This window comes from Globicephala melas, chromosome 13 (genome assembly GCF_963455315.2).
Source record: "Globicephala melas chromosome 13, mGloMel1.2, whole genome shotgun sequence".
Lineage (NCBI taxonomy): Eukaryota > Metazoa > Chordata > Mammalia > Artiodactyla > Delphinidae > Globicephala > Globicephala melas.
Genome location: NC_083326.1, coordinates 74,925,768 through 74,936,267, shown reverse-complemented (window position 1 = coordinate 74,936,267; position 10,500 = coordinate 74,925,768). Strand labels below are relative to the sequence as shown.

Below are 10,500 nucleotides of genomic sequence, written 5' to 3'. Positions count from 1 at the left end.
TGGGAGTGGACCATCAAAGGGCTGGAACATAGTAGGACCTCAGCACCTTGCCAGGGAGTGAATGCCTGCCCCCCAAGGACCTGGCAAACAGTGGGTGTCCAATAATTACTCATTTGAACAGACATCTGAGCACACAGCCACATTAGTGAGGCCCCATTCCACCCATCCAGGAAGAGGTTTGACCAGACATGGGGCACCGAGGGGCAAATTATTGGCCAAGAGACCCACGTCCTGTTCACTGCACCCCAATTTAGATTGGGAGTTCAAGCCTCCTCCAGACCGGGCAGAAGATGCTCCCCTCCCTGCAGCCCCCTCTCTCTCCCTCTCCGGGTGGATTCTCCAGGCCTCAGGCAGGCAATGGAATGTTGTGTCGTTGGTTGCCCGGGCGACCGAGGCTGGCTCGGTGGCTGCCTTCCGGGAATACTGAGCGTGCAAACCCTCCATCAGAACCCTCCAGGGCCTCCTCTAGGCTAGTGCAAACTCCAGAAAGAAAGCAAGCCTGGGGCAATTGCCAGGAGAATGGCAGTGCCCTGGGAGAAATATTTCCGACTGGCCTTGCAAGAGAAACTGTCTCCGTGAGTGGCGTGGGGTGGCAGGGGGGGGCTGAAAGGAGGGCAGGAGCAGGTGGGAAGATCCCTCCCTTCCCCCTACCCCTGGGTTCTGGCTTCCTCGGGCAGTTCTTGGTGGGGGATTATTGCCCCCACTTCATAGAGGAAGAAACTGAAGCTCCGAAGGAAATGGCAATTTCCTCAAGGTCTCAGGGGTAGTTAGGGCAGAGCTGGGTCAAAGGCCCAGGTCTCTAACCTGTTCTCGATCCCCATCCCTAGTTGATATCCAGCTGAGATTATATCATTTGATCCAAGGTGGGAAGGAATTACTCTTCGAGCTCTTGCCCCCTCTCACTGCAAACTGCATTTTAAAGGAAGAGTGGAGGAAGCTTGTCCGGTGCCTGCCTTGTTTCAGCAGTGTGGCCGGGGGTCCCATCTTCAGTCTCAGAATCAGTAAAATGGGAGGGTTTCCCCTGGACCAGAGCTGGGAGAGCCTTGCCTAGTGGAATGGCAGTGCATCCCTTCTGCTCCCTACAGGGCCGACCCTGCAGAGCTGTGTCCAGCCCCTCCTCTCCCCTGTGAGCCTGGCTCCAGATCCCAGCCTCCCCCTGGATCCTTCCCGCAGAGGTCAATAGGCAGCTCAGTCTCAACTTGGCCTTAGCGAAGAGCTGATCTCCCTGCTTCCCACTCAGCCCGCTATCAGCAACAACCTTCCAGCATCTAGGTTCCCCTTCGACTCCTTTCTCCCCCTCTCGTCACCCCATCAGCTCTGCTCTCCAGTGGTATCCAGAACCGCCCCCTCCTTACCTCTCTACTGCACCCACTCAGATCAGAGCCCCATCCTCTCCGCATTATCCTGTGACCCGTCCCTGGTCCCCTGCAGCTGCCCTGCCCCTCCTGTTGTTCTTGCTCCCCACAGGAGCCAGAGGGGATTCCCTCCTCTGCTCCAAACCCTCCCAGGCCTCCCACCTCACTCAGAGTCAAGGCCAAAGTACCCCCTCATCACAGCCCACCGCAGTCACCCTCACAACTTCCCTGATCTCAGTTCCCGTCTCTCTGCTCCTTCCTCCCCTCCAACTGCACTGGCCTCCTGGCAGCTCCTTCTACACACCAAGGTCCTTCCCTCGGGGTTTGTCATAGGCCATTCCCTCGGCCTAGAATCTGTTCCCTGCGGTATCCTCATGGCTCCCTCCCTCTTCCCCTTCAAGCTTCTGCTCAGATGTCCCCCCCCCCAGAGACTTTTCTATCTTCCTATTGAGAGAGTCCCTTCAGTCTGCTGAATTTTTCATCTTAGCACCTGCCATGTCCTAGCATTATTTATTATTATTTGCTAGCTTTTTTTCTGTGGTCCCCAGCAGGACGGCAGCTCCTGGAGGGCAGGGATCTGTCTGTCTTGATCAGGGCTGCATCCCCAGTGCCCAGAACAGTGCCTGGTACAGAGTAGGTGCTCGGGACAATTTGTTGAATGAATGAAAAATTCAACAGCCAGGAGGTAGCTAGTTGGGGTATGTCAGGCACCAGTGGGGAGTTTGGGGGCCCTGACTCTTGCCTCCTTCACCCTCACCTCTTCCTCGAGCCCCTCCAGGAAGATCCAGGGGCAGAATGTGGACCACGTCCCACCGCCACTGCTGCGTCTCTTGGAGAAGAGGCAGGAACTGGTGGATGCGGACCAGGGCCTTCAGGCCCAGAAGGAGGTGAGCCACTCAATGCAGTCCCTGAAACTTTTGGGGACAAAAAGTTAAAAAAAGATGGAAAGAAAAAGATGGGAAAGTGATGGAGCCAACTTATTCCTACAAGGTCTGAGACAAATCACCGTCCTGAGCCTTGGTTTCCTCGTCTGTCAAACGGGGCATCAAATGAGATCAGTGGTTTGTGCAAATAAATATGCACTGAGCAGCTACTGCATGCAGGGCACTGCGCTGGGATCTAGAGGTCTCACCACAGGCCCTGCCCTCATGGGCTCACAGCGTAGAGAAGCGGACAGACAAGCGTCCAGGTGGTGATGGCTGTGAGGGGGGAAGCACTGAGCAAGGGCTGTGGGAGCCCAGAGAAAGCCCCTATCTCTACCCAGGGGTGGTCATGGAGGACTTCCTGGAGGAAGTGATGTCTTAGGGAATGCTGAAGGGCAAGTCGGCTTATCCAGCAAAGGGGGACAGGGTGAGGAGGGAGAAACAGGCAGAGGGAGCAACATATACAAAGACAGGAAGGCAAGGACAAAACACAGGTGGGTAAGAGGCTAGAAGACAGTGTCAGAGGAGAGAGGGTAAGATGAGGCCCCAAGGAAGAGCAGGCATGCTGACACGCAGGGGCTACAGGAGGGAATTTGGGTTTCATCGTGGGTGGTGAGAGCCACGGGTGGATTTGAGCAAGGGTGCAGTGACAAGATTAAGGGCAAAAGGGACTTCCCTGGTGGTCCAGTGGTTAGGACTCCGCGCTTCCACAGGGGGCATGGGAACTAAGATGCCACACGCGGCAAGGCAGCAGCCAAAAAAAAAAAAAAAAGATTAAGGGCAAAAGGTGAGCGAGGTTAAGTGTGAGCGTGAAAGCGCTGGATGACTTGAAACCCCAAACAAACACAGACACCCACAACTTACCCCCCAGGTGTTCCAGACTATGCAGGCATCCCTGAAACAGCGGTGGGAACAATTGGAACAGAAAGAGCAGGAGTTAAAGGGGTCCTTTGTCCGCTTTGAAAAATTTTTGCAGGTAGGTGGAGCCTGCTGGGGGGAGGCAGGGCAGAGGGTCACAAAGTCACAATCCTAAAGGAGCCAGACGTAAACTTAAAAAGTGGGCTTACCAACACAAAAGGGAGTGGTGGGAAATACACACTACTGCTTGAAGCATTTTAAAAAGCGTGGGAGAGGAGTGGGACCAAAATCAGAGATTCTGGCTGGATTTGGCCCGTGGGCCATCTATTTGCAACCCGTGACTCAGCGTGCGAATGTTGGGGTGGAGTGGATGCGACAAGCTCCGCAGGCTCCCAAGTCCTGGGGGTCGTCGCCTCCTCTCCATCCCTCCTTCCCAGGATGCGGAGGCCCGGCGCAGCCGCGCACTGCGGAGGGCGGCGGAGGAGCGGCAACTGGCGGGCCGCCGGGAGGCGGAGGCGCTGCGGCTTCGGGCTCAGCTGGAGGAGCTGCAGCGGGAGCGCGCGCGGCTGCAGCGCCTGCTTTGGCGCCTCGAGCCTTGCGCGCGCCTGCTGGGGCAAGTACTGGAGCAGCTGCCGGAGGTGAGCGCCCTGCAGGAGGTTTTGGTGTTCAGCGCCACGTGCAGCCCCAGGCAGCCTCAGGGACGGCTTTGGAAGTGTGCACTACTGGAGCGCTAACTGTATGCCAGGAGTCACCACTTATTGAGCACTAACTGTATGTCAGGAACACGCTTTGTTCTTGAATTCTCTCCAAGGTCCAGTGAAGTGAGTCTTGTTATTGCCAACCCCATTTTACAGATGGGCAACTGAGGCTCAGAAAGATAACTTACTCAAGGACACACAGGCAGGTGGGGGGAGGGGGAATCCAAACACTCAGTATTAGTTGAATGAAACAGTGACTTAGTATTAATCACAGGCAGTGAAGCTTAGCTAGGTTTGATGGTGGAGGTGGGGAGGGGCCGGAGTAATCACACTTCTGGGGCAGGGGCTGTGTGATGCCCCCATTTCACAGTTGGGATGAGGAGGCGCGGGGGATGGTAGGGCGAGGAAGGGCAGGGGGGCTGCAGTCCCGGTGAGTCCCCCTCCCGACCCCATCCCAGTTCCAAGAGGTCCCCGAGCTGATGGCGCGCTTCGACAGCCTGGCCGACACGCAGGCGGCGCTGAGGCTCACGGAGCGCCAGCGGCTCGCGGAGCTGGAGGAGGCGCGCGCGCGGCTGCGGCGGCTGCGGGACACCTGGCAGGACGAGCTGCTGCGGCAGGGCCAGCGGCGAGCGCAACTGCTGGAGCAACTGGAGGCGGCGCGGGAGCGCACGCTGCACTGGGTACCGCCGCCGGGAGGAGGTGGGCGCCCGGGACCCCAGCCTCCCACCGCCGGGAGGAGTGCCATATGGGGCAACGCTACGCTCATGGGCAGGTTTCAGGCATCGGAAAGCACTTTAGGGCGCAGGAGGCCCTTCCTATGAGAACTTGACACCCGAGTCCAGCACTCCTCTCCCTGATAGCACCTAGGGGCATCTATGACTGGTGGGAAGTGGACGCGAATGTGGTCCCAGCCCTCCTCAGGCCAGCTCACACCTTAATGGGGAAGGGGGCGGTGTTTTCCAGGAATCCAAGTATATTCAGATCCAGAACACCGCGGCTGAGAAGACCCTGCTCCTGGGACGCACCAGGATGGCCGCACTCAACCTGTTCCAGCTAGTGTGCCAGCACCAGAGGCGCCCACCTGCCCTGGACATCGAGGACACCGAGGGGCAGCTGGAGCAGGTGAGGATCTCTCTTTATGTCACCTCCTGCCCCCTAAGGGTTGGGAACATCATGGTGCCTGAAATCCCGCCTTCTCTGGGTTAAGCATGACCCTCTGCGATCAGAGCCCAGTCTCCTAGCTCCGTGGCCGCCCGGGCCCCTGCCCGGGAGCCCTGGGTTGGTCTCGGCTCTGCTGGTCACCTGCTATGAGGTCAGAAGATCTTCTCTGGGTCTCAGTGCCCTCACTGTGCAGGAGGCCGGGGTATATACTGATGGGTACAATACAGTTATGCCAAGAGTTCTTCTGTCTCAGGACCAAAAGCACAAACGTGACATCGACAAGAAACCAGGAGATGGAGACTCACCTTTAATTAGTCCCTGACCCTCTGGCTCCCACACAGTCAGGCCTTGGCTTCCCTGGGAAGCGTGAGGGCAGCGTTGTACAGTGGTTTTTCTTTCTGTACGATGGCATTACAAATGTCATTGTGTACCAAGTATGCCCGGCTTTTCTATTCACTCGGTTTGCAAGGTGGTAGAACATGTGACATGGTTTACAACAGAGGCAGGGGGTTTCTGACTTTGGACACTTCTGTTGATTCTAGTGGGTTCCCAAAGCATGGCCCCTTTGAGAAGTGGAGGAAACACCCCTGCCTTTAACCCATCCCATCCCACTCCTGTCCTGCAGCCAGAATTCCAACCAAATGCCAAGAACTGGGTCCCCAGAGCCTACCTTTGTGCCACATCCTGAGTCGGGTGGATTCGTATGTACACCACTGTTCTCTCAAGTGTTGCCCGGGTACCCCAAGGTACAAAAGACGATTCTAGGAGGGACAGAGGCTTGATATGAAGCAACAGGCAAAAGCCAGTCCTTTTTATCTTATTTTATTTTAATAGAGCTTTATGGAGTATAATTGCTTTATTGGAGTATAATCTTTATTGGAGTATAATTGCTTTATTGGAGCATAATTGGAGTATAATTGCAATACTGTGTTAGTTTCTGTTGCACAACAAAGCAAATCAGCCATATGCCTACACATGTCCCCATATCCCCTCCCTCTTGAGCCTCCCTCCCATCCTCCCTATCCCACCCCTCTAGGTCATCGCAAAGCACCAATTTCCCTGTGCTATGCTGCTGCTTCCCACCAGCCAACTATTTTACATTCCATAGTGTGTATATGTCAATGCCACTCTCACTTCGCCCCAGCTTCACCCTCCCACCCCATGTCCTCAAGTCCACTTTTTATGTCTACCTCTTTATTCCTGCCTTGCAACTAGGTTCATCAGTACCTTTTTTTTTTTTTTTTTTAGATTCCATATATATCCATTAGCATATGGCATTTCTTTTTCTCTTTCTGACTTACTTCACTCTGTATGACAGACTCTAGGTCCATCCACCTCACTACAAATAACTCAATTTCGTTTTTTTTATGGCTGAGTAATATTCCATTGTATGTATGTGCCACATCTTCTTTATCCATTCATCTGTTGATGGACATTTAGGTTGGTTCCATGTCCTGGCTATTGTAAATAGTGCTGCAGTGAACATTTTGGTACATGACTCTTTTTGAATTATGGTTTTCTCAGGGTATATGCCCAGTAGTGGGATTGCTGGGTCATATGGTAGTTCTATTTTTAGTTTTTTAAGGAACCTCCATACTGTTTTCCATAGTGGCTGTATCAATTTACATTCCCACCAACAGTGCAAGAGGGTTCCCTTTTCACCACACCCTTTCCAGCATTTTTTTTTTTTTTTAACCGGTACGCGGGCCTCTCACTGTTGTGGCCTCTCCCGTTGTGGAGCACAGGCTCCGGACGCGCAGGTTCAGCAGCCATGGCTCACAGGCCCAGCCACTCCACGGCATGTGGGATCTTCCCGGACCGGGTCATGAACCCATGTCCCCTGCATCGGCAGGCGGACTCTCAACCACTGCGCCACCAGGGAAGCCCTCCAGCATTTATTGTTTCTAGATTTTTTGATAATGGCTATTCTGACTGGCATGAGGGGGTTTCTCATTGTAGTTTTGATTTGCATTTCTCTAATAATTAGTGATGTTGAGCATCTTTTCATGTATGTCTTCCTTGGTGAAATGTCTATTCAGGTCTTCTGCCCATTTTTTAACTGGATTGTTTGTTTTTTTGATATTGAGCTCCATATGCTGTTTGTATATTTTGGAGATTAATCCTTTGTCTATTGTTTCATTTGCAAATATTTTCTCCCATTCTGAGGATTGTCTTTTTGTCTTGTTTATGGTTTCCTTTGCTGTGCAAAAGCTCTTAAGTTTAATTAAGTCCCATTTGTTTATTTTTGTTTTTATTTCCGTTACTCTAGGAGGTGGGTCAAAAAGATCTTGCTGCGGTTTATGTCAAAGAGTGTTTTTCCTATGTTTTCCTCTAAGAGTTTTATAGTGTCTGGTCTTACATTTAAGTCTTTAATCCATTTGGAGTTTATTTTTGTTTATGTTTATTGTTCTAATTTCATTCTTTTACATGTAGCTGTCCAAGTTTTCCCAGCACCACTTATCAAAGAGGCTGTCTTTTCTCCACTGTATGTTCTTGCAATTTGTCATAAATTAGGTGGCCATATGTGCGTGGATTTATCTCTGGGCGTTCTATCCTGTACCATTGATCTATATTTCTGTTTTTGTGCCAGTACCATACTGTCTTGATTACTGTAGCTTTGTGGTATAGTTTGAAGTTGGGGAGCCTGATTCCTCCAACTCCATTTTCCTTTCCCAAGAGTGCTTTGGCTATTCGGGGTCTTTTGTGTTTCCATACGAATTGTAAAATTTTTTGTTCTAATTCTGTGAAGGATGTCATTGGTAGTTTGCTAGGGATTGCATTGAATTTGTAGATTGCTTTGGGCAGTATAGTCATTTTCACAATATTGATTCTTCCAATCCAAGAACATGGTGTATTTCTCCATCTGTTTATGTCATCTTTGATTTCTTTCATCAGTGTTTTATAGTTTTCTGAGTACAAGTCTTTCACCTCCTTCGGCAGGTTTATTCCTAGGTATTTTATTCTTTTTGTTGCAATGGTAAATGGGAATGTTTCCATAACTTCTCTTTCTGATTTTTCGTTGTTGGTGTATGGGAATGCCAGAGATTTCTGTGCATTAATTTTGTGCTCTGCAACCTTACCAAATTCATTGATTAGCTCTAGTAGTTTTCTGGTGGCATCTTTAGGATTTTCTATGTATAGTAACATGTCATCAGCAAACAGTGACAGTTTCACTTCTTCTTTCCCAATTTGTATTCCTTTTATTTCTTTTTCTTCTCTGATTGCTGTGAATAGGACTTCAAAAACTATGTTGTATAAGAGTGGTGAGAGTGGACAGCCTTGTCTTGTTCCTGATCTTAGTGGAAATGCTTTTTCACCATTGAGTACGATGCTTGCTGTGGGTTTGTCATATATGGCCTTCATTATGTTGAGGTAGGTTCCCTCTATGCCCACTTTCTGGAGAGTTTTTATCATAAATGGGTGTTGAACTTTGTCAAAAGCTTTTTCTGTATCTATTGAGAGGATCATTTGGGTTTTATTCCTTAATTTGTTAATGTGGTGTATCACATTGATTGATTTGTGTATATTGAAGAATCCTTGCATCCCTGGGATAAATCCCTCTTGATCATGGTGTATGATCCTTTCAATGTGCTGTTGGATTCTGTTTGCTAGTATTTTGTTCAGGATTTTTGCGTCTGTGTTCATCAGTGATATTGGTCTATAATTTTTTTTGTGATATCTTTTTCTGGTTTTGGTATCAGAGTGATGGAAAGCCAGTGCTTTTTGAACCAACCATCTGATCTTACCAAGGAGAAAGGTTCAATGGCGGCAGGGGGGCAGCAACTATGCCTTTAACCTCATAATACTCCCTGGTCTCCAGGGCCTGGGGGCTCACACCCTCTGTGGGTAATGGTAGCTGCCAGAATTGAGTAACCAGGCTTCATTTTCATTTCGTTATTTTTCCAGTTACCCCTTACTTACGGCAAGGAGTAATTTAATCTCTTTCCACTTTTGGTAGAGATAGAGTTTCCTTGTCAGATGTTTATTTCGGTGACAAATGTGAAGGAAGAGCCCAAGGATAAGTTTGCATCAAGTTCTAGGTCTTGGCAGTGGATCCGTGGGTGTTCACTAAGTTTGTACCAATAAATAGGTTAATTAAAATAAAGGAGGGTGCCCCATGGAGAAGATAAGAGTAGGTCATATACCAGTGAACACGACTAATCCAATTAAAAGGAAAAAAAATTGATGCAAGTGAAAATACTAATTCAACTATAATACAGGTGATAGCCATCTAGAAAACTGAAGGTGCCCGCGAATCAACTGTTTGGGAAGCTTGGACTGAGGCTTCAAAAACCCAGAATGGGGGCTTCCCTGGTGGCGCAGTGGTTGGGAGTCCGCCTGCCGATACAGAGGACACGGGTTCGTGCCCCGGTCCAGGAAGATCCCACATGCCGTGGAGCGGCTGGGCCCATGAGCCATGGCCGCTGAGCCTGCGCGTCCGGAGCCTGTGCTCTGCGACAGGAGAGGCCACAACAGTGAGAGGCCTGCGTACCACCAAAAAAAACAAAAACAAAAAAACCCAGAATGGTTTAGGCCAGGTTCACTGCCCCAGGGAACCACCATCATTGCTGTCTAATAAGGGTCTCTATCCCCCACCCCTGCTTTGCAGCCTCTGGGGTTTTGGGGGTGGGTGGGTACTGGACACTCAAGAGGCTGGGATTTGACTCTGGCTGTGTTGGAACCCCCAGGTGAAGCTCTTCATCCTGGACCTCTCCGCCATGCTGGCCGGCCTCCATCAGGCCAAGCCCGCCGTCCCCGCCTCCTGACCCTGACCCAGGTGAGCAGTGGGGGAGGGGCCCCCAGGAGGTACACAATTCCTGCGGGGTACGGGCTGAGTGGCTCTCACGAGAAAGACAGGAGGGCTGTGACCGCTCAGATTGCAGTGGGGTGGGCATGAGGAGCACACAGCAAATACTAAGTGAATGTGGGCTACATGGAGGGCACCAATCCCACATCCACCATGGGACCTGGGACCTGGTCCTCCCACCCAGGGCAGATGGGGGATTTTTTTCCTCTTAATAAATTTATTTACTTATTTATTTCTGGCTGCATTAGGTCTTTGTTGCTGCACAGGCTTTCTCTAGTTGTGGCGAGCAGGGGCTACTCTTTGTTGCGGTATGCAGGCTTCTCATTGCAGTGGCTTCTCTTGTTGTGGAGCACGGGCTCTAGGTGCACGAGCTTCAGTAGTTGTGGCTCACAGGCTCTAGAGCCCAGGCTCAGTAGCCGTGGCACACAGGCTCAGTTGCTCTGCGGCATGTAGGATCTTCCTGGACCAGGGATCAAACCCATGTCCCCTGCATTGGCAGGCGGATTCTTAACCACTGCGCCACCAGGGAGGTCCCAGTTGGGGGTATTTAAACAAGCTGATGTTTGTCAGATGCTTGAAATGGGGCCTGGTGCAAAATTTCTGGTAAATTTTAGATGAGTGTTTGGTAAGTAAAGTAAAATAAAGGAGGACCAGCAAGAGGGTCACACGGCAGACACCCAATCCTGGGGCGCTTGCTC

The 10,500-nt window shown here is 51.0% G+C and overlaps 1 protein-coding gene across 1 annotated transcript; it reads left to right on the top strand.

Moving 5' to 3' along the window:
* Window positions 1–384: 384 nt before the first annotated feature.
* Window positions 385–10,051, top strand: CFAP73 (cilia and flagella associated protein 73). The gene is made up of 7 exons (XM_070046927.1): window positions 385–575; window positions 2,134–2,242; window positions 3,150–3,254; window positions 3,574–3,774; window positions 4,293–4,533; window positions 4,781–4,956; window positions 9,684–10,051. Exons 1-7 carry the CDS (start codon window positions 520–522, stop codon window positions 9,759–9,761), a joined length of 966 nt encoding a protein of 321 aa, XP_069903028.1. The 5' UTR covers window positions 385–519; the 3' UTR covers window positions 9,762–10,051.
* The last annotated feature ends 449 nt before the right edge of the window (window positions 10,052–10,500 follow it).

Bases quoted from the DNA above. Each gene is read 5' to 3' on its own strand.
- CFAP73 (XM_070046927.1), top strand. From the start codon at position 520: ATGGCAGTGCCCTGGGAGAAATATTTCCGACTGGCCTTGCAAGAGAAA. The intron at 2,243-3,149 runs GTGAGCCACTCA...CTTACCCCCCAG, and splicing joins GCCTTCAGGCCCAGAAGGAG to GTGTTCCAGACTATGCAGGC. The intron at 4,534-4,780 runs GTGGGCGCCCGG...TTAATGGGGAAG, and splicing joins GGTACCGCCGCCGGGAGGAG to GGGGCGGTGTTTTCCAGGAA.